The sequence below is a fragment of the Pteropus vampyrus genome, unplaced genomic scaffold (assembly GCF_000151845.1).
Source record: "Pteropus vampyrus isolate Shadow unplaced genomic scaffold, Pvam_2.0 Scaffold109, whole genome shotgun sequence".
Classification (NCBI taxonomy): Eukaryota; Metazoa; Chordata; class Mammalia; order Chiroptera; family Pteropodidae; genus Pteropus; species Pteropus vampyrus.
Genome location: NW_011888890.1, coordinates 1454725 through 1482053, shown reverse-complemented (window position 1 = coordinate 1482053; position 27329 = coordinate 1454725). Strand labels below are relative to the sequence as shown.

Sequence of the window (27329 nt, the reverse complement as noted above, 5' to 3'; positions counted from 1 at the left end):
ATTTCTAAGTCTAAGTTACAGAACACTGATCTTAACAGTGGTTCTTTTGAAGATGACATTATTGCATTTATTGAGATTTTTGTGAAGATTCATGATTATTGAGTTTTTGTCTTTGTGAAGGATTGCTTTCAGTTTGCCTTTTCTCTTATAATGAAGCTCTTCAGGAGTCTCAGGGAAAAACAGGTGTTTACAATGGATTGTAGCTTTGCTTTATTGTTTTCCCAGCTCTGTGAAATAGCAGAAAGCTCTGATCTGTTACTCCCACTCAATCTGTCATAAGTACTGCTTATGAATTGGCAAGTATCTTAAGGTAAAAAACAGTACAAAATAGAGGAATCACCTTAATGCATTTCTACTCTCTCTGGGATCTTGGCCCTTGAAGTCCTAGCAATTTGGCTACTTTCTAGTGTCTTCACTCAAACTGTTTATTTACTGATTAATTGGATTTTATCTGGCTTTTAGTAGTGTTCTTACTGGAGGGTTTAGTCTCATATAATCTCTTCCTTCACAGGTGTCATTGGCAGTAGCATTTTATTTAAAAATTTCTTCCCAAGTGATTCTAATCAGTGCTGCCTAACTTCACAATTCCGTGAGGCAACACTCAGAGTCAGTGTAAGCAGAATCCTATAGAGTTGTGCAGGTGATTCTAATCAGTGCTGCCTAACTTCACAATTCCATGAGGCAACACTCAGAGTCAATGTAAGCAGAATCCTATGGAGTTGTGCAGAACAGCGCTTCTGTAGCAGTGAAGCTTGAGAACCATTGGGCTGTGGGGAATGAGACCTGTGAGGGACTTTATGGTATAGGTAGAGATTAACCAGATGGAGAGTTGAAGGAAATTGTTGCCGGACAAAAGAACAACAAGAGGCTTGAAGCAGTAATTAGAATAATTGGTTTTAAGGTCAAATATGTTCTAAAATAGTAATATACTGTATAGAAAATATTTCTAAGGCTACATAATAGAATAGAACATTGTGCTTATTGTAGCAGTTCTTTTGATGATGACATTTATTGTGTTTTTTATAAAAGTAGAAAAAAATCAATAATTTCACTACAAAAGTCACTATTAACATTTAAAAAAATAAATTTTTGTAATAGAATATTCTTCAAACAATCCTGTCCCATTAATTTTTTGCTAAGTCCTTGCCCATGTCTCTCGTTTTTCTCTAAAACAAACAACTATAATCCAGCTCTTTGTTATATGCGAAAAGCTGGCCAGCTAGTGTCATAAATCTTATTCACCTTGTTACCCTTTTCATGATTTGGGGTATGGAATAAATATCCCCAAAGGCCTCTAATTATCTTTGAAAATTGTATTAATGACTACTGTGCATCTTTCTTGTAGAGATAGTAGTACAGTTAAAGTATGCCATGGACTTGGACCCTATACTCTTCTGTAGGCCAGAGGAGGTGAAAGCTTTTGTCTGCATTTTTCTATATACCCTTTCAGGTAGGTAGATGGCAGCATAGTATCTTTACTAGCCTATCTTTAAATTTTAAACTCGAGTGCTTAACCTCTAGGTGGGAAAAGAAAATATAATAATTCTTAAGTTATTTTGTTTCATTTTAAGGTGAAAGTGTTTATTCATTAAACAGAAGAAAAAAATGAATTGCCCTTTCAACTTTGTCGTAATGGAACTTAACCTGTAATTGGTAGAAAACTGGTACATTCGGTTAGGCTCATGGGAAAGAAAGAGTTGGAAAAAAGGATGCTGTTCACAGACTCTGGGAGGGAAAGAATTTGGGACTCTGATTTTTCTCTATGTCTCTTTCTTAGCTTTTTCTTTTCTGGGGAGTTATTTCTGTATTGTTTTTATTGCTTCATAATTGCCCCATTGTTTTTTAGAGTAACTTAACGCTTTTTAGATTCCTTCTTAATCTTTACTTTAAAAATATCCATCTGTCATGGATTTTCAAGGATTTATATGTTTTTATCATGTGAAGTTTTGATATATCCTTTAATGATGGAAGGTGGTAGTAAGAGGTGTAGGAGATAAGAAATTTATTCATCATGAATTAATGCCCAAAATAAGGATTTATTTTTAAGCTGTATATTTTGATTTATATTCTATCTTATACTAAAGAAAGCCTATGGACCTAAGAAGAATTAGTATTACTATCTTCTTTGTAAATAGTAACTGAAAAAAATCTCAACTCAATGTTAAGACAAAAATTTATTCATATCTACAAACATTTCAAAAACTTAAGGAATAGGTATCTTTCTAAATGAATTGGGTTAAATTAAATGTTAGAATTACAGAGTCCAAAATTAATAAAGATTATAAACTTTGAGATATTTGGAGAGGTTTTTCAAATGTTAAGTGTCAGATTAGTTTTACCATTATTTGCATTTGTCATGACAATATAATATTAAATATTACTTAAAACTTCTCTTGAAACGGATGTCTTGCTTTAGTTACTGGGATGACAGTCATTTTGAAGATTACAAAAACCTGTAATTTGGAGAGTGGTTTAGCATTTTAAATGAATAAAACAGATGGACATTAAAGAAATACATTTTCTTTAACCCAAGTCCATATTTGATTATTTTTCACGCAGTTATTTTAAATGTTTATAAGCAAGTGCCTGGTCATTTGGTATGCTATTAAATTATAATAATTTATTTCATTTTAATGTATGATAATTATTTACCAAAACCAATATTAGAAAATTATAGCTTTTTAATTAAATATGAAGGGAGGTATCACCATACTTAAAGAGTATACTTTCTAAAATTTATTTGTTGTTCCATGAATATTTCATTAGTTATATATTTCATAATTTTTACTTTATATTCTAGATTTGTAAGCATTTGATTAATGAAAGATGTCGACTCATTTGAAATGTCCCTGAGAAGATAAATAGTAGGTTCCCATTGTACAGATAAGGTGACTGAAATTCAGAGATGTTTAATAACTTGTCTAATCACAGAATTGCCAATTGGCAGAGATATGATTTGAGCCCATTATGTCTGTCCCTAAGTCAGTGTTCTTTACATAGTACCAAGCTGCTATTCCACTTTTGCATTTTTTTTCCTGAGGACATTTTTAGCAATATTATTATAGCATTGTTCATTTAAAAAAAAAAAATTTAAAAATGCTCAAGTATCACAAAATTTCTTCAGAGAAAGCTCATTGAATCTCCTGATTGCTAAATTCATACTTTGCTGTTTTCATTTTTTATTGAGGCAACCTGTCTTTAGAAGTTTATCTAATATAAACTGTCAAAATGCATTTTATAAAGGCATTTTAGTAGGTTAAAAATATTTTTAAAAATATGTACCTGATGGCAATCTCATTCTGTAGGCAATACCGTCTCTCTGCATGAGAAAATAAGGGGTTATTTTCTTTTTTAAATAAATAATTTGTGGCTATTAGGGTAGAGATTATGCAACTAATCATTTATGGCATAACACTTTAGTTCTAAAGTTACATCTTTTAAATTGTTTTTAGATGAAGTAGATTCAGATAATTTCTAATAGATTCTTTTATACCTATTTTTATGTGAAGGGCAAAAAATAACTGCATTTAAGACTATGGGGAGAGTGACAGAAAGGAAGAGAAATTTCAATAAAGGACATGCTGCCAATATTTAGAAGAGGAAAATAAATAATGCTTAGCAGTCCAGCCAGTCCTTCAGCTAGGAAGATATATTATTATTATTCCAATTAGCTCATATCTAATAGTGTTACTAGAGATTTGATGTCGGATATAACCATGCCACAGAATTTTTTGCCTAGCTTTATGGCTAACAAAGAATAGAAATAGCCAGAAGACCTGTTTGCAGATATCTTGAATATTAGTAAATCTATCTACCTACCTACCTACCTACCTATCTATTTATTTATTTATATACTTTTTCTATAATCAATCTTAAAGTATCCTGAGTACTTCTGTTATTTATTGCTATTTAAAAAACATTTTAGGCTTTACTCAATAACCTTTATTTATTTATTTTTTTGTATCTATAAGGTCATTTATTCATCGTGGTGACTAGAATAGATAAAATTGCTGAAATATTTATTTAGCTTCTTGGATTTGGGGCAAGAGTAGTCAAGAATAGCCAAGAATAGTGTGGAATTAAGATAAATATGAAATGAAAATTGTATTAATTATATCATGAAGTTAATTTGGCATTTTTGTTCATGTATCCTGAAATGCTAGTGGAGATATTATCCCTTGGTAAAATCAGTCTCTCTGCCTGCCTGCCTGCCTGCCTGCCTTCCTTCATTACTTCCTTCCTTCCTTCCTTCCTTCCTTCCTTCCATCCTTTCTACTTTCCTTTCTTCCTTCCTTGGAAGGAACAGTGTAAGATGTATAATCAGTTTATATCTGTAGGGAAAAAATAGTTTAAGAATACCCTATTATTCAACAGTTATCAATTCTGTATATCAATATATGCCTGTGTCTTTAGTGATTAATGGAACACCGAAACCTTATCAATTTTGACCTTGCCCTGCAATACCAGGTCTACTGGATATCTGTCCTCATTAAATTTATTTATATAGCTAGTTAGTTAGTAATATTATAGCATTTAGCATAAAAAAATTAGCAGTTTTTATTTTTCTTTAAGAATATCTCAGTCACTTTGAGTTTCAGTGGTGTAACCATGGTAGCAATTTTACTGTCTCACCCAGCTTTTACTAAACACTGTAGCACTGTATTAAATGAAAAATGTAGCAAGAAAATACATTATCTTATTTTCTTATTGAATTGTTCCAACTTTTCTAGAGTTTTTTACTGCTAAAATATTGGAAGGCAGGCAGAATGATTTTTTTGAAATATTTTACCCTCAGCCATGAACCTGGCAGTCAGGTGTTTGTTAGTAAAATTTGCTCCCTAAGAAAGCTGCATTTATATCTGTATCAAAATTTAATGTATAGTTCTGAACACTCAATTATAGCCATTAGGTATAAATAGTGATTTGTTTTTTTCATTTAAATTCATTTTTTTAAATTTCCATTAGGATTTAACAAGACTGAAAAAGTGCATTTTACCTGGGGGCTAGAAGTGAGGATGTACATAATAGTTCTGTAACTTCTTTTCCTGTATTTTAATGTAATGATAAAACTTAAACTAAGGCCCATCCTAAAAAGTGCTGATAACTATATAGGTATAATAGGATTTTATTTTATGCAAGAATAATTGCTATATGAACCTGACCTCAGTATGTGAAATTGGTTATTTAACCATTTTGAAAATGAAAATTTATATACTTCAGATATCTCCGTTGTGATCTAAACTATTTCCATTTTTGAAAAACATAGGAAATAAATCTCTTCTAGTAGTACAGTGGGTGGGGTGGGGGAGGAGACTTTGCCCTCCAGGGGACATTGGTAATGTCTGGATACATTTTTGGTTGTCACAACTTGGGGAATGCTGCTGGCATCTAGCGGTAGGGGCCAGGGATGCTGCTAAATAATCTTCAATGCAAAGGACAGTCTCCAAAACAAAGAATGATCCTGTCCAAGATATCAATAGTACTGAGGGTGAGAAACACCTTCAGTAAGAGGAAGATCCCAAAGTACTTCACATATTGTTTTCAGACTGGTTTCATAAAAACACAAAACTACTTATAAATAGTAGTTAATAAATAAAAATTACTTTCTGCTGATATAAAAACTAAAATTATATGTAAAATTATATTTGTAAAACATAGTCATTTATTTTTTAATATTATGAAGAACACTCAGTCATTCAACAAATATTCAAGTGCCTGCTGTGTGCAGTGGTCCCTGTTCTAGGATCCGAGGATGCAGCAGTGAACAAAACATAGTTTCTGAATTAAGGAGCTTACATTCTAATGGGGAGAGATAGGCAATAAACAAATATATGGTTTTTAAGATAAATATTTGATTTATAATAAAGCTGGGTATATGATAGAAAGTATCCTTTCTATCATATACCCAGCTTTATTATAAATAATTGATGATATAGTCAATTTATTATAAATAATTGATGATATAGTCAAGGAAGACCTTTTCATAGTGACACTTGATAGAGACCTAGAGCTCAAGCAAGTCACACATATGGAGAAGAGCATTCCAGAGAGAGGAAAGAACCAGTGCCAGAACCCTGAGGTGGGAGCATGCTTGACATTTTCAAGGAACAGTAAGGAGGCCTGTGTATCTTGAATGAGTTAGAGAGTAGTAGGAGACTATTTGAGGTAATTGGAGAGGAGACTGTTTTGTTTGGTTGTTTTGTGGTCCAGACTTTGGAAGTCACCGGAGGGTTCCAAACTCATTTATATTTTAGAAAGAAAAATGACTGCTAGGAAGATTAAACTGAGAGACAAGGATATCAGCAGGAAGACCAATTACTAGACTATTAAATTATAGTCCAGACATTATGGGAGTTGTAGAAGTGCTGAGGAGTGGCCTATTAAAGTTTGAAGAGCTAATAGGATTTGGATGTGGCGTATGAAATAGAAAGTGACAAGCTGAGGATTATTCCAAGGTTTAATTGTCTGAACAACTGGAAGATCAGAGGTACCATTTGCTAGAATGGAGAAGCCTGGAGGAAAAGTAGGTTTTAGGGAGAAGTTTAAGTTTTGGTTTTATACATGTTTACTTTAAGATACCTATTCAACATCAAAGACATTTAAACTAGACAGATACAGGAATCTGGATTTCAGAGGAGTGGTCTGAAATATGTATACACACATATATTTAGGAGCTTTTTGCTGTGAACAAATCCAACATAAGGCACTGAAGAGAAAAAGGAGACTAGGTAACAGTTTGCAAACTGAGGAGACGAGCCTCTGGTAGAAACCCAGAGTGTGTTTGGCCAAGACAAATGAGAGGCCATTTTTTTTATAGAAAACGTCTTAACCATAGTTCCCATATCAGTCCATTTTATGTAAATGAGATTTCCAAATTGTACAGTTTGGATTGGTCGGTGTGAGTGCAAATAAGGGTACATTTTGTACAGTTCCAATTCGTTGGGAGAGTCACAGTCTTTTGATTGGGTGATAGCATGGCAATGACAAAATAAAGAACTTCACTCTAGTGGTTGACTCAAGCAGCATAAATAGGCAGAGCCTAGTGTGGGAAACTAAGAGTTCATCTTGTGGTTCTTCCATCATACAGAATATGTAAGAGGTTCCTTCAGTAAACCACTACATTTTGAATTTAGGCCCAGTTAACCATAGATTGTCTACGTCCATCTCAATAGATAAATTCTCTTTTGGGGTTTACATTAGATAACTTTTTTCTCAGGGTCTACACAGCATAAAAATGGTATTTGTAGTCATGTGACCTGGTAGGAGATTTTCTAGGAAGTAAGTGTAGATAGAGAAGAAAAGAGGTCTGAAGGCCAAGCCCCTTCAGATTTTAAATTTTAGAAGTCAGAAAGTTGTAGAAGAACCAAAAAAGTGACTAAGAAGGAGCAGCCAGTGAAATGGGGAAAACAATAAGAGAGTCAGGAAAGTCGATAGTATATTGAAAGAGAAATTATAACAATGTACCATGGAATATAAACAAGTAGGGAGTCAAATGAAAGTATTGGGGGAGGCAGTGATGAACAGCGAAACAGTTGGATCAACAGATTGTCAGTCCCATTGAGGTAGAGAATTTGTTAGCGTTGTTGGCCCACCGGGAGTTAGCTTGAAAGACAGGAGATGTGTGCTTGAATTTGCAATTGTGTTATGGGTACGGTAATGGGAAATGATAAATGAGAAATGATTATAGGATATAATCATAGAATTTAGATTGAGATTAGGATAGAAAACAAGATTATTAGAAGAAATGAGTTTGAGGTTTTTCACAGACCAATATTAGAAGGATTATTTGCCAGATCATAAGTAACCAAATCTGACTCTTGGTTTGTTTTCATTCAGCTATATCAGGAGGTGATGCCCCCACTACTCCTTAGTTTTGTAACATTTTAAAATTTTAAATGATATAATTCCAAAAGATTATCAGATAGAACTGTTCTTTCATGTAAGTACCCCCTCTTCTGTTAGTTTGAGTGACATGTCTGTGTACATGTTGCCTTTGTGTTTCTTTTTCCGTGTTTATCTCTGCTAATACAAGTGTGTAACAGTCTTTGTAGGTAGTAATCTCTGTCTCTTCAGGTGTTGGGGGAGGAGACTCTGCTCTTTTGTCTAGCTTTCTTCCTTAATTTTCATTCACTCGATAAACACTTACTGTGGCACCTGCTGTGTGATAGAGGTAGCGCACTCTAGGTTCCAGGGACAAAACAGGTAAAAGTCCCCATCTTTAAGAAACTTATATACTGCTGAAAGACAGTACGTAAAGAGAGAGAGAGAGAGAGAGAGAGAGAGAGAGAGAGAGAGAGAGTGTGTGTGTGTGTGTGTGTGTGTGTGTGTGTGTGTGTGTGTATCAGATGGAAGTAAGTACTATGGAAAAATAAAATAGGCCAAGAAGCTATGGAATGCTGGGATTTTCTGTAGTTTGGAAAAATGACTAAATGGGCCCTGGTAAAAATAAGCAAATTGGTCTCTGATAAGGTGATATTGAAGCATAGACATGAAGAAAGTGAGGCTAAACATGTGGATATCTGGGGAAAGAGTTTGCTGGGCAGAACAAATGTAGCAGCCTTCACGTGGGAGTTTGCTTGATATGTTTGACAAACAGGAAGGAGATCAGTGTTGTTGGATAAGAGTTGGCCAGGAAGAAAGTGGTAATGAGATTAGAGAGCCAGTCTGACTCTTCCTTTCTCCTTTTTCTCCTCTCTTATATCCTTTTCTGTAACGCATTTGACATTTTTTATCTCCCGTCACAGGCCATATGTCACTAAATTTTATTTTACATTTTGTTGTATGAGTTTTAAAGGAATTATGTTTCTATTTCTAAAATTAAGATTTTTAATTTTTATGATCACAATTTTCTTTTTTCTATAATTTTATTTTTTTTTTACCTTTTGTATTGTAAAGTATAATGCACATACAGAGGAGTGCACAAACATCAAAACATACGGCTCAGTGAATTATTGCAAAAACATTTTTGAGCAATATAAAATTTATTCTTTTTGTTACGTTAAGTATAGTTAATTTTCATAGCTATGAATATCACTATAAATATTCATAGAATTTCATTTAGTATAAAACAATTTATCCATTCTATTGATGGACATTTACATCATTTGCAGTTTTTGTCTTAAAAATAATGCTAATAGACACAACCTTGTTCATGTTTCTTGCTGTACATGTGCGTGTGTCTCACTTGGATGTATAGCTAGAGAAGGCAGTGTTCAAAGATTATGTGTATATCCCTTTACAGACTATTAAAACAGTTTTCCAAAGTGGCCTACCACGTTAACCCCCCGACTAGTAGAGTATATGAGGTCAGGTTACTTCACAGCCTTAACTAATACTTGTTAATGCCTTCCTAAAGTTAGTTATTTTGTTGGAGATAAAAAGAACTTAATTGTGTTTTAATTTGCATTTCTCCAATGACTAATAGTATTAAGCCTCTGTTTGTATGTTTATTGAGCGTACGAATAGCCTGTTTGGTGCAGTGTGCCTGTTTAAGTAATTTGCCCATTTGGTAGGGGAGTTATTTGACTTTTTTTTAGTTATGGTAGGATGTTTTAAATTTGAGCCCCTTTTTGCATATGTGTATTATAAATATCTTTTACTCTGTGTCTTACCTGTTCACGCTGTTAATGGTAGTTTTTTGATAAACAAGTTTAAATATATTCCAACTTACCAATCTTTTCCTTTTTGGTTAGTACTTTTTAGGCTTAATAATTTAATAAGCCTTTTTTGATTCCCAAATGATCAATATAATTCTCCTATATTGTCTACCAAGTATTATATTTTTTCATATTTCCACCTGGAATTGATTTTTTTTTTGATACTTATGAAGTAGGAGTTAGGGTTTCACTTTTTCATGAGTAGATAGCCAAATGATTTAGCTCAGCTTATTGAGAAGATAGTTCTTTCCACTCTGCAATGTTATCTTTGTCATAAACCAAGAACCATATATGTGGTATCTGTTTCTGGTTCTTTTATAGTCTATTGGTGTATTTATCTATCCTTATGGTTATAGGACACTGTCATAACTGTAGTTTTATGATAAATCTTATCCAGTAGAGGAGCATTTCTCAATTTTTTTTTTTCATTACCATTGCTCCACTAAGGAGCCTTTTTAAACATTTTCTCCCCTTCTATGAAGTTAAATACTAAGGAATAAGAGTTTATCAGGTACGATTGATTTATGTACAGCCACAAACCAGTGTAATAGCTACAATTTTTATTCTCCCCCCGGAGGCAATCTGACCCCTATTGAGAATGCACACAGTAAAACAAACCCTCCTACCCTGTTCTTTTTATATAGGAGTAGTATGCTATTATTTTTGTATTTGTTTGTTCCTATGAAATTTAGAAACAGCTTACTTAGCAATTTCTGCAAATCAAAACGAAGTAAAATAAAAAACTCCTACCAGTAGACTATATACTCCAATGATGAGGGATTTTTATTGTGATTGTGTTAGTTCTATACATCAGTTTGGATAGTTCACATCTTTACATTATTGAGTTTCTTGATCATAAACATAGTATAGCTTTAAGAAGAAAATTGTTTCAAGAAGAAATTGGAAACATGGGTAATTCTGTAATCATGAGTGAGTTGTTAAAATATTTCATGCAAAGAATATTAATATTTATAGATTTACCAGTGAATTCTAGCTCTAGCTAATATGAAAGTAAACAATAATTCTAGTCTTACATAAACTCTTTAAAAGAATAGAAAAAGGGGGAACTTGCCCCAACTCATTTTATGTGTATAGCATATATTTGATACATAATCTATCAAAGATAATAAGAAAAAGAAAAAATTATAGACTAATCTGATTATGAACATAGATAACAACTCCTAAACAAAATATTACCAAACTGAATCTGGTTATATATAACCAGCCTGACGAAGCTGAGTTTATCTGAGGAATGAAAGGTTGTTTTTACATTAGAAAGCCAGTATATTTTATCGCATTAACAGATTAGGGAGGAAAATCATATCTATAAAGACTATATCAATATATAAAGACAAAACTAAAAATCAGCATGTGTTCATGTTATAAATTCCTAGTAAACTAGAACTAGAAATATTTAATGAGATAAAAGGTTTCCCCCTGCCAGAACCCCCATTCCCACCCCCACAAAACAACACAACATCTATAGCATGTTTAATGATGCAATGTTGACCTCTTTCCAAGCTGGGGGACAAGGCATTGATGCCCACTATGCCCTCATCACCATTGTTAAAAACGTAGTGATCAGAGTTCTCTTCAGTGCAGTGAGGCAAGAGAAAGAAAGAAATGGTATAACTGCTCAAAGAAATAAAACTGTCATCACTCTTAGATGATATGATTTTGTAAATGATTTGTCCATAGATTCTTTTTGATTTTAAGTTTAGGAAGTATGACTACAAAACAGTATTTTAAAACTTAATTCTATTTTCTATATGCTAACAAACATCCTTTAGACAGTGAAACTAATAGCAGAGTTATTTATAATAGAATCAAGAAACAGAGTTCCTGAAATAAATCTGACAAAAAAATACAAGACCTCTAGTGGGAAATTGTGAAGCTTAATAGAATATGTTATATGTTTGTGCATGCCTGAGTGTGTGTTGTAAGTTGAAAATCTAATTAAAATTTTTTTTATGGCATTACAAATTATCTGGAATAATCACAATAGTCTTGAAAAAGAATAAGAGGGGATGACTTAGCCTACTAGATATGGAGAGTTATTACGAAGCTATAGTAACTAAGAGGTATGTCATTGGTACAGGGATAAACAAATAAACCAGGAGAAGAGAAGAGAGAGCCTACATCATACTCATGCATGTATGGACACTTGAACTCTGATCATTGAAGAAAGGACAGTTTTTTAAATAATCCATTCTGGAGCAATTGGATATCCATCTAGGAAAAGTAAATTCAGACTGCTATATTTTACTGTGCTCAAAAGAGTAAATACCAATTTCAAGTGGATTAGTGACCTAGAAATGAAAGGCAAAACTCTAAAGCTTTTAAAGGCTTTAGAGAATGTCATTATTACCTTAGGGTTGGGTAAGATTTCTTAAATAGGAAATAAAAAACGCTAAAGGAAAAGATTGATAAGTTGGACTACATTAAAACTAAGAACTTCGAGTTATCGAAAGATGCCATTAAGACCATAAAAAAGTACACTCAGAGTAGGTGAAGATATTTGCAATAATGCGACTGAAACATAGTAGTACCCAAAATGTCTGAAGAATGAATTGGCAACCTTTACCTTTTGAGTAGGAATGAGGGAAATAATGTGATGGGGAAGGGATGCACAGGGGAAAGCCTCTGCATGGTTTCAAAAGTTCCCATTCTTGAGAGGGTAGTGTCACTTCTCTCTAAACTGAACTTGTATTTTTTGCATTTATCTATATATCAGTACATTTCTTAACCACAAATGAGAAGAAATACATTTATTAGTTTGCTTGGGCTGTCATAAGAAAATACCAGAGACTGAGAGTCTTAAACAACAGAAATTCATTTTCTCACAGTTCTGCAGACTACAAGTCCAAGATCAAGATGTCAGGCAGGTTTGGTTTCTCTAGAGGCCTCTTTCCTTGATGTGCAGATGACCTTTTGCCTTGTCCTCACATAGTCTTTCCTCTGTGCTTGAGCGACACTGATGTCTCTTTGTTTCTATATTTCCTCTTATAAGGATGCCAGATTTGATTAGTGCCCATTTTAAGGGCTTCATTTTAAATTAGTCACCTCTTTAAAGGCCATATCTCCAAATACAATCACATTCTGGGGAGGGTTTTGGGGCGACACAATTCAGCCACAACATTGATTTTGTAGTCAAGATTTTAAATAACAAATGAGTTTTTGTGATTTTGGATATAATTCCCCAAGCCAATATTTTGATTTAAAAAGTGCTATATTTAAAAAAGAAATCTAAGAAGTAAAGATGTTATGCTCTGGAGGACTGTGTGAAATGACTCAAACTATGGTTATGTATGTGTAAACTTAGAATACAACTTTTTAAAAAAATGTAAGTAATAAAAAACCATTTCTAAAATATTTTTACAATTCTTAAAGGTATAACCAAATGAATAAATGTAATATTGTCAGTAGATCTTTTAGTCTCATCTTCATTTTTAACATTTATAAATTCTTGTTGGCAAAAAAATTTTTTTTAAGTCATAAATTCCTAGTTATAAATTCCTATGTTATAAATACCTAGTAAGAGGAGAAGAGAAGATGCATTTTATTTGGTCATATATTGTATTTTTATTGCAGTTAGCTCTAGTATAACAGTATGTGCATTCCTGTGTTATTCACCCAACTATGCAAAATCATGCATTGAAAACCTCAGGACTTATGGGAGAATGGAGGTACAACACTCAAAAATTTTTGTCAGTGACGCTTAAATGAGTAAGAACCTAATAAAAACAGCAGCACAGTTTTACACACATTAAATAGTTAAGAAATGCATAAATACTGTAATGAACATGGCACTTTAAAAGAGATCTGAAGTTTTCTTGTGGAAGTGGCATTAGAGGATTACAGTGTGTGAGTTATGGTGAAGTGACAGAAGTAGGGTCATCTGAATTTGAAGGGTAAGTTGTAATATCAGAGGTAGATGAGTATGGCTCATAACACATTAAGATAAATGGAATAGCTGGTAGATGTTTGAAGGGCGTCCGTGTATTTCGTGTATTCCTATATGCCTTGGTTTAGTGACTGCAGTTTTTTGTGTTCATCTAGGGTTTCTCACAGATAAAATGCACAAATGAACACAAAATGCTTGCTATGCTCGAGTTACTGCTTAATATATCAACCATGTTGGAACAAATTTGTTTTTTCAAACAGCGTTATAGCAGAACTTACTGTGCTGAATTTTTTTTATACCATTCATAGCCCCATCTTTTCATCTTTAAGTGTTTTGTAAGGATTCTGCATTAGGCTCTTTTACTGAAGTTTTGAAATGACTGCCTAATATTTGCCTGCTACATAACACCTGAGTGTCCTGGTGAATGTTAAGTTCTTCCAGGCTAATGAGTTGAGTGATTTGGGTATGGAATCTGATTTTTGTTTGAGTCTGGTAGATGATCACTGTGATACACAGAAAAGCATCAGTTCTTTTGTTTTAAGCACGCTCATTATGTTAAATGACCTTTCTGTTTTTGTTATTGCTGCCAGGATACCTTCAAGCCTTACCCTGAATCGGTATTAAGAAAGCGTGTCAGTGGTTATGTTTTGGGGGTCCTTCCCATTCTTTTGTTGCTTTTATCCACTGTGGCCATTTCATACCAAAGCCTAGCAATAACAGGTTTCCAGGAGAAGTCGTCGTTCTTTCATTCTCTCTCCTCTGGTCTGTATAGTTGGTAACAGGGACTGCAAATAAAATGCTTCCTCTAGTTTTACTCTCCTTCCACTACAGTTTCTTTGGTTAACTTTTAAGACCCTCATTTTTATGCCTTGAACCAGAAAATCAGCTTTCCGTTACATCATTTCCATTTCTCCTTCTCATCTAGGCATTCCTTCATGTTTCTGCAGTCCTCCATGTGTGCATCTCTAATATAGCATATATCACATTGTTTCGGAGTTTTGTGAAGCTGGATTTTCTAAGTAAACTGCAGTATTTCTTAAGGGCACAGACCACATTTTTATATTACATTTTTACTATATAGCATAGTGCTTGGCAGTGGTGGTTGGTGAGTGGGTAGATGAATGAATAAAGTGAACTTGAAGGATCCATATGGTCCTATTATTATTATCCCCCTCACTTTAAGTAAATTACATAATCTCTAAATATCATGGTCACTTGAACTTTAATACTACGATTTAGCTTATTCATTCAAGCTTTTTAGCCATGCAAAAATAAAATTTCCTTTTGTGGAGCCAAAGACTCTGCACCATCTGTTTTGTTTTTTAGAGGTTTTTTTTTCTTTTTCTTTTTGCTACAAATAGTAAACAAATGTGGCTAATTTGCAACCTTAGGATTGAGGTTTTTCTTGACACAATAGAGTAGTAAATCCTATTTTCCAGCTTCTATGAAACATTTGGTGATGGAAGGAAATTTAACTTTGGATGGTAAACACACAGTGCACTATACATATGATGTATTATTGAATTGTACACTTGAAACCTATTAGATTTTATTAACTAATTCATTCCAATAATTTTGATAAAAAATTATTTTCAAAATTTTAAAATATTTATATATCAATTAAATGAAATAAACTCCAAAACGGGGAGAGTACTTTTTCTTAAGATAATAAGGGGAAATGTTATGGCTCAATTCTTGATTATTATTGCAACTATAAAAAACGTCTTGAATTGTTTTTAAAACTTTCTTTTTCTTATAGGACCTCTTTCTTGTTAGACATGAATTGGCCATAATGAGACTAGCTGCCTTTATGGGCATTACTATGTTAGTTGGAATAACTGGACTTTTTTATACTCAACTAATTGGCATCATCACAGTAAGTATATTTTTAATGTAAAGTAATCCGTTTATCAACATATTCCCTAATTATGACCTTAATTCTAAAAAGTTATAGAAAGTTTAAAAATTAAGAGAAAATTACCCATCATCATTTATATATTCCCATTTCCATATGACTGTGCAATTTTAAAGTAGTTCTAATCAGTGTACAGAATGTACATACAATTTTTCATCCTGCTTTTAAACATTAAGATAAAGGATTTTTATATAGCTATAGACTACATGTTTATAATTTTTAATAGTTGGATATACTCTCTTTAGTAAATATATCATATTTTAATTAAGTGTCTTCCTGTTTATCAGGTCTTAGTGTGCAGTTATTTTTTTCTATATTACAAATGACACTACTTTGAACATTTATTTTTTCTTTTTAAACTATTATATCAGGTAAATTCTGAAAAATGCAGTGCTGATAGAAACATTTTATTAGTAATAAATCATTTTTTAATGTACTTGTTAGTTAAATGGGATTTAGCACAACAGAAAAGATTAAAAAGTGAGAAAAATTATATAGAGAAAGGATTTAAAAGTTTGATAATACATTGCATTGCAGAAGATGTAGGGTAAACAGACTTTCTCATATGTTATTGGTAGGGATGTAAATTGATATAATCTTTTTGAAAGGGAAATTGTCAATGTCTGTCAAAATTTAAAATACATAGTCCTTTTGCCCAATCTATAAATTTATTTTGTAGAGAGTATTTATTCACTTGTGTGTAAATAAACATGTATTTTAAAGAGCTCCATTATTATGTTATATATAGCATGTATTATATATGAAAATTTAAGTGTTTACCAGAATATATTCAGTGAAAGAAATGTATAGTAAGAAAAAAATGCATCAAAACTTATTATAGAGCAATAGTAATCAAAAAGGTGTAATATGGCCATAAGGATAGTCATATTGATAAATGAAATAGAATTGAGAATCCAAAAATACACACAGATTCTGTGGGCAGTTATTTTCAGTGAGAGTGCCAAGACGATTCAGTGGGGAAAGGAAAAGTCTTTTCAACAAATGCTACTGGGATAACTAGATATCCACATGCAAAGAATGAAATTGGACCCTTATCTCACACCTTGTACGTATATTAACTCAAAACAGATTATAGACCTAAATGTAAGATCTAAAATGATAAAACTCTTAGAAAAAAACATTGGAGTAAATCTTGGATTAGACAGTACCTTAGATCCAACACCAAAAGTGCAAATAACCAAAGAAAAAAATTGACAAATTGGACTTAATCAAAACTATAAACTTTTGTGATTCAAAAGACACTATCAAAAAAGTGAAAAGACAGCTCACAAAATGGGAGAAAATATTTGCAAATTATAAGGCAGGGGTCCCTAATCCCCAGGCTGTGGACCAGTACCAGTCCATGGCCTGTTAGGAACCAGGCCTCACAGCAGGAGGTGATCGGCAGGCTAGCAAGCAAAGCTTCCTCTGTCTTTGCTGCTGCTTCCCAGCGCTAGCATCACCACCTCAGATCCACCTCAGATCCACCTCAGATCATCAGGCATTAGATTCTCATAGTAGTGATTGTCTCTGGTTCCAAAAAGGTTGGGGAACTTTGTAAGGGACTTGTTTATAGAATATATAAAGACCTTATAACTCAATAATAAAAAGATAAAACATGAGCAAAGGATCTGAATGACCATTTCTTCAAAGAAGATTCAAATGGATAATAAATGCATGAAAAGATGCATTTATTATCCATTTGAATCAACATCATTAGTCATCACAGAAATGAAAATCAAAATCGTAATGAGGTTTTGACTTCACACACACTAAAATGGCTATAATAAACGACGACAGTAACAAAGGTTGGTGATTCATTATAAATTAATTATAAAGTAGTGATTCAATGATAAAGTAATTCACAATTACTTTATAGTCTGTTCATAAGTCATGTCAAAATTGCCAGATTATGCTTGAATTTTTTGAATTTACGCATTTGATTTTACCAGAATCATTAGTATATTTTTATGACCCCTCGAATGGATTTTCTCAGATTTCCCCAATTTCGTCTGATTAATGACTGGAAATTACATTTGGGAACATTGCTGCTAACAGTACAAGTTACTTATGAGGGCCATCTTTCTTACAAGTTATTTATGAGGGGTTTATAGCTGAGGGTAACAATTTCCTTTTTACCTAGCAGTGCTAGTAGCTTCAGAGAGTGTGGGTTTGACAGCAAAGCCTTCAAGATCTTTTAAGAATCAAAAACAGGCTCACAAATACAGAGAGCAAAGAGAGATTGGGGGCTGGGAGAAGGGAGTAAAGGGTTAAAGAAGTCCAAATTAGTAGTTGATAGATGGTTACAAGGATGGGGAGCACAGCATAGGGATTACAGTCAGCAGTAATGTAATGGCTATTTGTAGAGCCAGAGGGGTGATAGAGTAATTGGGGGAAATCTTTTCATAAACTATATACATGTCTAACCAATGTACTGTATACTTGAAATTAATAATAAAAATAAAATGCTAAAAAATTCCTGCTTTAAAATGTTAGCATTCACTCTGCGTTGGACATAAATTTTTTATCATATTTGTTGGTTTTTAAAGGATTTATAGTAGTCCCCCCTTATCTGAGGTTTTGCTTTCTGTGGTTTCAGTTACTGGTGGTCAACCGCCATCTGAAAATACTGTACTGAATGGAAAAATTCAAGAAATAAACAATTCTTAAGTTTTAAATTGCATGCCATCTGCATAGTGTGATAAAATCTCTCACCCTCCTGCTCTGCTCTGTTCCATTTGAGATGTGAATTATCCCTTTGTCCAGTGTTTCTACGCTGTATACTCTACCCACCCGTTAATCACTTAGTAGCCATCTCTGATCATATCAGATTCACTGTTATGGGATCACAGTGCTTTTATGCAAGTAACCCTTATTTTATGTAATAATGGCCCCAAAATGCAAGAGTAGTGATGCTGGCAATTCAGATATGCCAAAAAGTAGCTGTAAAGTGTATGTATGTATTGGAAAAATCATTGTATGTGTAGGTTCGGTACTATCTGAAGTTTTAGGCATCCAGTGGGGGGGGTCTTGGAGTATATACTGTTTGCATAAGGGGGGACTACTACTGTATATTAGATTATTTTCTTACTGTTCGTACTACCAACATGTTAATATTTTTTAAATTGTACAATTTTCTCTTTTGCTACAATATTGAACATTTCATTGTTTTAGGATAGGGAGATTGGTTCTGATGTGCTGTTTCTAAAACTGAGTAGAAATCACATTTGTTAAATAATGCTCTCTCCAAAAGTTTCATTTCTTTCTGTATACATATATTACCCTCTCAGAATATTCTGTGCTAGACAGGTCTGATATCTGTAGAAATTACACATTTGTGAAGCATTCAAAAAAGAATGGAAGTTTTAAGAGAAAGAAGAAGAAAGAATATATTTTGTTTGTTAGTCCAACCTTTAGTCACCGTACTTCCTCTTGAATCCAATTACTCTGAAAAATTACTTAAATTTTATTTCCATTTACCTGGACTTTCCTAGTGGATTTCAAACATCACTCTTTTTAGATTAAAAAACTTTTTTTAAAGGTTTCCAGAATGCATTTCTCCCAACATTGATTTAATGTTCTTTAAGGTTTAATTAAAATTGTTATGCATTCGGTATTTAACATTAAATCTAATGAATTATTAACATTTAAATAAAATGGTATTTAATATTTTAATTAAAGTAGAAAATATAGATTTGTTTACTTTCTTTATAAAACATACTTGCTATTTTATTTTATGAAAACATTAAGACTACCTACAGGAAATTTCCCACCTAGATGTATTTTTATCATAATCTAAATCCATGGATCTCTCTTTACAGTGTGAAAGAGTGATAAATTTGTCAGGTAGCATGAGAAAGAAAAGGAGAGAACAAAACAATAAATTTAATGTTTCCACTGAAATCTTCCTTTCCCTACTCTTGTACCCCAAAGACCAAGAGGCATTTTGGGAGAACACTGGTAGGAATATCATCTTATTATATAAACTATGTGATTACATAGTTTGAATTTAAGCCTGTTAGACAACATAAACAACAAATGCTAGCTTTTTTTAGGTTTAGATAGAGGTTTTGAGGAAGCAGCATATCAATTTTCAGCAATTTTTTTCCACTGTTTTTACTTGGGATTAATAAATCATTTATCTCCTGTGTAAGAGGAAAAGTCCTATCTTCTTATTGATAGTAGAAGGTAACAGGATAATCAGAGTAATGATAATCAGATAAAATAATTAGAAATCACTTAAATTTAAAATAGTGGATTTCCAATCTCATTTCCAAGGTTAAAAGTCAACAAGGCCAGATGTTTCTGTGGAATAAACTAATCTTAAACCTAATTTTAAAGGATTACCTTTGATTATTTTTAGATTTAATTTTATACATGATTTAAATATGTTTGCATTTTTACTAAAATTAATATTGAAGTTAAAGTGTTTTCAAAGAAGTTGGTTTTAAAGTGTCCTTTATTTAGAGAACAGATTATTCTAATTATTCCTTACATAGACTGTTTAGCCTTTTTTGTTTGTTTCTGAATGAAATAGATAGTGATGTTATTACTATAATTGATGTCAGAATTTCTTACTGAGCGGTGGTTCACACACAGCCAAGAATAATGTCCATTCTGACAACCACCAATACTAATAGTGCGGGATGATTGTATTAGTCATGTTTTCAGTCACTGGGCTTGGAGAGAGTTAATGAAGAAGCGCTGTAACAGCTGGTACAGCGCCTTCTGGTGAGATTCTGACAGTGAGCTATTGTATACCATGACACTGCTCTGACAGTTTATCTGGATTTTGTATACAAGCATTTTTGTTTTCTGGGCACCGTGGAGTTTATATAATAGCTGAAGCTTTTGATAGCGTCTCTGGAGCTTAGTGTTTTTCTCAGTTGTGAGGTTGAAGGTAGGGTGGGGAAGATATATTTACTTGCAATTTTGTAAAAGGCCTTAAATTCTCAAAAAATTGAGCTTTTGCCTTTGGTCTCATGATTACTCAAATAAATACAAAGTTATAAATGCAGGGATGACTGAATTTTAACTTGTTTATCTTATGCAGTGAAAAGTGTCTTGTATTTAAAATGTTAAATTAGTTAAAATGAGATTATTAAATAGCATTCTCATTGTCAATTAGTGGACATACCTGCCTTTTAATATATATCCAGAAATGTAGTCCCAAGATTATTAATCCTTATAATTAAATTTTGCCAAGTATCTCACGGAATCAGTACTGTGAATTAGCAACATTCAGTACAATCTCTGTACGGATTATGTTTTGTTTGCTCAACTCCAAATCAACATTGCACATATGGAAATCATTGTTAATTATGCCGAACCCAGTTCACTTATATTTTTGTAAAAGGAATTATGTACACCATTTTGATTTCATTTCTGAATTATATTTTTGTTTAATAAAAGCAAAATGTATTTCTAATATTTTTGTTCAGATTATCATATTAAATGACATATCTTCTCAGTAGCTTTTAAAAACCTAGAAAAATCATTAAAGTTTAAAATGTCACTTTTATATGCTTTTTAAAAGCATTTTACTTTATTTTATCATTAGTTTCAAGTACATTGGTTAGACATTTATATAGTTTATAAAGTGATCCACCCGATTACTCTATCACCCCTCTGGCTCTACATTTTTTATATGCTTTTAATGTTTTATACTAATGTTAGCTATGATATTTCTTTGAATTTTAGATACAGTAGAAAACTTTATAGAAACTAGATTCCCCCTCACCAAGGAATTAATTTAAAACATACTAAGTTACATTGCCTACTAATTTAAAAGCACTCTTTTAAAAAATGCCTATTTTGATCAAAATTATTATATGTGGAATTGGATTGCTCTTTAGCATAAACATGTTCCTATGTGAAAATGTATATTGTCTCATCTCTCCTTGCTCAATTTAATAAGTATTGGAAATATTTCTGATAAGATTAAAAGTAATTAAAAACAACTTATCTGTTTTTATAATGCATAAGAATAGTACACTTAAATTTTTTTAAAGCATTACTAATTGCTTGAGTGATTAAATAGATGCTTTTTTTGGGTTAGCAAGCTAAACATTTACATTTTCCTTTTATTTGCAATTTTCCTTAGACATTCTTATATTCTTTCATGTTCTGAATGTACATCATTTTTAATCTTACTTTAAAACATAAAAAATAAAATAGTGAATCTTATATAGTTAACTTGTAGATCTTTTTCCACAGCAATTCATAGCTTCTCTCTCACATTCTATCAATATATTAGTTGCTACCAATATCTTAGCCAAAGGATACATTAGCTCATCTTCTACTGATAACCAAAATCTTACTGAGAGGATAATTTTGTATTAAAAATATAAGAGTAGTTGACTTTGAACGTTAATCACAAACATAATTTTTCAGCTGTTTCAAATATTTAGTATGTCTTATTTATAGAAGATGTTACTATACATAGTCATCCTCTGGCATCCTCTATATTTCTGTATAGTTATTTTGTATATTCGACTACTTTCACTAGACTGCAAGCTCCTTGATGCTAAGGACTGTCATAATAGATGCTTAGTAAATTTTGATGGATGGATAAATGAATAAATGAATCATGGTTTATGTACTTACTACTTGGTTTCTCAGCTAGGTTATAAGCCTCTTGTGGACATTGAATTTTATCTGTGTCATCTCCCAGAGGCCCAGTCATTTTATCTTTTATTATAAAAACCATGTTTTTTGTTTAAACGTAATTTTTTAAAGTTCTATTCTGATATAATTGGGATATTATATCTCCAAGCCCTCTCAGAAAGTGTTTAGTAGACAATATCAGTAAAAACAAGGACTGCCATTGGTTGAGGAGTTAAGGGCTCTAACATATATTAATTCATTTAAACCATACAAGAACCTATGAGATAAGTATTATTATTTGAAAATTGAGATACAGAGTTTTAGTATCTTTCCTAAGGTTTTATACAGCCAGAAAGTTGCTTGATAAAGAAGAGTATGGGGAATATTTTGAAAGGAGATTTTCAATGACTATATAAATGTAAGATCTCCTGCCCTCTTGGTTCCGTGATTAAATGTTTATGTGAACTTCAAGTCTCTAATTAGAGATTTAGCTGGTCCTCTGTTGGAGATAGATGCTTAAAGGACCACTTATTTCAAATAAGGAATAAAGTGAGTTCTGTCTTCAAAGGAGGAGAGAGAACTAATATTAACAAGAACATTTTTCTCTTTGGATTTCAGGAAAAGATTAAAAAATTAAGGAATCATGCTTTTTCTGTTGATGTTCTCTTCATTTAGTGCTGCAAACATATATTTAGTATCCACTTTGAACAATATATGCTGCTAGGTGCTATGGAAGGTACAAAGTTAAATGAGCTGCTGTATATATGTTGATCAGAGGTGCTAGGAAGTCAAAAAAAGTCTAAGAATTAGTAGAAATTAGTAATAAATAAAACAGGTATATAATCTCTAGTTGTGAAAAACTTTCCTGAGTAGTTTTTTTTACCTCCAGATTAAATCAACAGTCATTGAATTAGATATGTACAACAGAGCTAAAAGTATTGACAAGACCTATAGCAAGAACAAAAAGTACAGGTGATCATTGAGGTTAGATTGAATTATCTTTAAGGAGTCTTAATGATGGAATGTTTTTATTTTCATCAGGTTTTCATTTTAGCAGGTCTAGAAACTCCATTTTTAAAATCTTTCCAGAGTTAATCAGACCCAAAAAGCAATGGCTCTTACTTCCAGATTTAAAAGTGATAGCCATAGAAGTCATATAAAGCAGACTGAATGTTTATTCCTTACACATGATTGTCAGGTATGTCAGAGGACTCTTTGTATTCTTTCTCCCCTATAACAACATAAATGGCAAAGTGTTGGTTGGTGAGAATGAACTCAAAGCAGGATGAGTTAGTTGGATAGGTTGTACTATCAAGCTGTCTATTCCAAGAGGACTGCTAGATTCTTGGATCTGTTAACCAGGAAAAGTGGTGGTAAATTCTGATTCTTTGCCCTTCACCCCTCTCAATTTTTCTAGCAGGCAATAAATACTCCCTCTCCTTTTCTGCTAGGAACTTCTTTTTTCCATTTTAGATATAATCTTATAAGTTGGGATATAGCTTTACTTTATAATCAAAAATATATTTCTAGATTGAATCTGAAAGATCGTTTCTTAGGGTAACATCAGCCAGCCATTAGAAGTAGATAAAGTATTTGTCGATAAAATAGTTAAGGCCTATATTTCTGTAAATCTTGCTTTTTCTAGTTTATTCTTTTTTTAGAAAATAAACTTTCAGTTTTTAAAATAGGAAAGCAATCTCCTATATCTCTTAGTTAAGTAGGCTGAAGAAATTCAGATATTTCGATCATTATACCAGAATCAAGACATAAATATTTCTCTGGAAATAAGATATCCTAATTGTAGATAACATTAAATATAAAACACTTATCATTCCTTGAAGAATCCGTTTTTCTGAATAGCTGAATTTTATATTTAAGAATTTATGAATTATACTTATACTCCTTAAAGATAGCAGTTATCTTACTGGTCGTTTTCTGACGGTCACTAAAGGTATTGAGTCTTTTATATCGAATGAAATTGTCTGTACCAAAGTCGATTTCAATTATTTTTAGTTTGTTTTTCTAAAATATGGCACATTTCTGTGCTTTATAAAACAAAACACAAAGTATATTAAATCTGTTTAGGCACTTGGAAATAATTTAGAGTTTCAATGTTCCAGCCAGTAGGAAACTCTTTCCCCTAATAGTCTGCTGTTTCTAGTGTGCTTATGAATATGATAGCATAACTTGTGTTGCTCTGAGTATGTTACATAAATGCCAGTGCAAAAACATTGTGACATATTCAAATACAAATTGTTCTTTTTTTTCTGGATAGCTGAGTTTCAGAGAGATAAGTATTTGTTATTTCTAGAGGGAAAACATAGCCATTTTTGGCTATTCTGACTAATCATGTTCATAGCGTCTTGGTAAACATTACATCCTCTGATAGAATAACCATATGTTTATCATTATTTAAAAGGTAGTATTCTACTTTTTTCTTGAACCAGATTCTAGAAGAATGTCAACAGCTTTAAAAAAAATTAAAGCTTTTCCTGTACGAGGTCTAAACCCAAAGTCTTTAAACTTGATTCTTTTATTGCTACATATAAGTTCCTCAAAGTTATAATCAAGTTGTAAATTCTGCATAGTAAAAATTGCCTGTAATATTAGCTAGCTATAGTAAGCTGACTTTGTAATTGCTTCTTCATCCTGAAATAGTTTTCAATTTTTAAGTATTATCTACAGCTGCAATTTTAGGTCATTTATATATACCTTTGCTAATAGCACTTCTTGACTTCTGTCCTCTCTTTCCCTTTGTATCTTTGCACAAGCTATCTTAATTGTTTAGAACCGCCTGTGACCAACCCATCAGTTCTAAGAAATCATTAAAATTACTTCTTTACTTTCTTTACAGATGTGAAACCAGAGGCCCAGCTTTCTTCTTAAGTTCCTAATCAATGTTGTCACAAAGTAAAATATTATGTTGAGGAAATTATGCAGCAGAACCCCCAAAAGTTAATTATAAATAGAATTGTCATTGGATACCATGAATATCAAAGCATGATAGGAAAACTAATAAATATAGAATATGTAGCTAACCTACAGTCTTGTCCCAAATTCCTGGGTAATTCGGAAATGAAACTCTATTATTGTGACTAGTCATCTAAAAAAAAAATTATTTTCCTATATGTGAGCTAACTGTAGTTATTCAACTTCATACATAACAATATTATGAGCTATTCATGTAGCTTCTATAAAAGTCTTTTAAAGTAAAGGTACTTTTTCTTAGTGTCATTGGAGAAAAGTTCTACAATCAAAGAAGTTCTTGAGATTGGAGTTGAAGCCACAAATATTTGCATGAATAGTACTGCTTAATAACAAAACAGTCCACCTGCCATGTATGAGCAAGCTAGTAAAGGATAAGAGGAGAAAAATTTCTCTAACTTTTTGGTATATTTAAAAGAATATTTTTGTACTACTTTGAAGTACATTTAAAAAGCAGAATAAGTAATTTGTGTTTTAATTATTTAGATGTTACTTATCGTCACAGTTTCTCAACCTAATTATAGATCTTCTGTTAACATGAATTAAACTAGCATGTCTGGAAACTATCTTTTGTTTGTTGAATTGTTTTCCTTATTTATTTCTTAGAGCTTTATAAAAAACACATAATAAAGAATTGTATTATTATCAAAGAGACTGATTTTTCTGTTGAAAAAAAGGGAATAATTTTTAACCAAAGAACACTAATGAGATCACTTTACTTTTCAGAATACTAGATGTCGTAGTATGGCAAATGCGTAGATTGCCTTGTTGAATTCGTGTTTGTTAACAGAAATCCAGAATCAGTAGCACTCTTTGGCTGTTGGTGTTTTCTGTTTATTGATGTCTTTGTCATTTTGTATTTATTTTTTTAATGCATCTTCACTGACAGTTGAATTAGAAATAGGTAATAGAATTTTAAAAGAATTTTCAAGGAATAAAATATAATAAAAGGTTAAAATTTAAAGAAGTGAGACTCCTACAATTTTTGTGAGGTTTTGTAATTGAATAATTTTTTTTGACACAGTGTAGTATTGAGTCACAAGAACTTCAACCAAGATATGTAGATAATTTAGAATTCTTAGTACCTATATATAAACTGTTTAAATCTTCGCATATTCTCTGAATATGATTAAAAACATTATAAAATTAATATAGGATAAAACCTTGATAACTTCGTTACATCTGAGTATAATATTTTTAAATTTTTAATAGGATACAACATCTATTGAAAAGATGTCAAACTGTTGTGAAGATATGTAAGTATAAAAGCGAAGTCTGTAGTGTTCTTGTTAAAAATGGAATCAACTGGCCAGATTTGAAAAATGTGTGCATGTAGTGGAAAGCTAATATAATGACAGCTTTTTTTTGGTGCCTTGTCTCAGGCCTGAGCTAGACAGGCATAACCCAGTCTTACAGTAGGGGTCTTCTAGCCATGATAGTTTTTAAACAAAATAAGTGCTGATCATTCTTGTTCCTTGTCGAAGTAAAGTAAGTTAAATTATTTGTCCTGAAAGTACATCAAAAGAGGTTTGCTACTGTGTTGTTGACACACGTTCTGTTAATCCTGAGATTCTCCTCTGCTTCAAAAGTTGCCCTAGGTTGATTGACGACACAGATACAATATATGCTATCCAGAGTTAAAACTCAGCTGCATGCCACAATGAAAGAAAAGCTGTATTTGTGATGCTGGGACACAATTCATCAGAGTCCAGTAATGGATCCCCAGCCAACCTGTATTGTTTTAGCTGACTGAAGTGCACCATGGGAGTGCTGTCTTTCACTAATAATGCTGTCTTCTGTAGATCGAGGCCCCGAAAGCCATGGCAGCAGACCTTCTCAGAAGTTTTTGGCACTCGTTGGAAGATCCTGTGGTTTATTCCTTTCAGGCAGAGGCAACCACTGCGAGTTCCCTACCACTTTGCCAATCACGTCTAAACAGATGGATGGTGGGCACAGATGGGTCCTCCATGCTGGAAATGCGTTACAGGTTTTCTGATAATAGAACGATGACAGTCTTCAAGTCAATTAAAATCCACCCACCAATCTTAGGAATCATAATGTGCCCCAGGCTTAATTTTAATAGTGATCTTGATCCTATTGTGGGACTAATACAGGATCTATATTTAAGTTTTAAAGCATGTTTACTTTCAAATTAGCTTTCCACAGGGATTTCTTTAAATGCTTTTGTTATTAAACTGTAAAGGCAGTGATTGGGATGAAATAATAGTACCTAATTTCCTTTAGTACTGACAATGTTACAGAT

The 27329-nt window shown here is 32.4% G+C and overlaps 1 protein-coding gene across 1 annotated transcript in view; it reads left to right on the top strand.

The window, feature by feature from the left end:
• The window catches only part of ZDHHC21 (zinc finger DHHC-type containing 21), a 55086-nt gene extending 28013 nt beyond the window's left edge, over positions 1 to 27073 (top strand). The window contains exons 7-9 of the mRNA XM_023533692.1: positions 15320 to 15436; positions 26279 to 26322; positions 26869 to 27073. Coding sequence (XP_023389460.1) covers positions 15320 to 15436; positions 26279 to 26322; positions 26869 to 27001 — 294 coding nt within the window. The 3' untranslated portion in view covers positions 27002 to 27073. The remainder of the gene's footprint in view (positions 1 to 15319; positions 15437 to 26278; positions 26323 to 26868) is intronic.
• Positions 27074 to 27329: the final 256 nt, after the last annotated feature.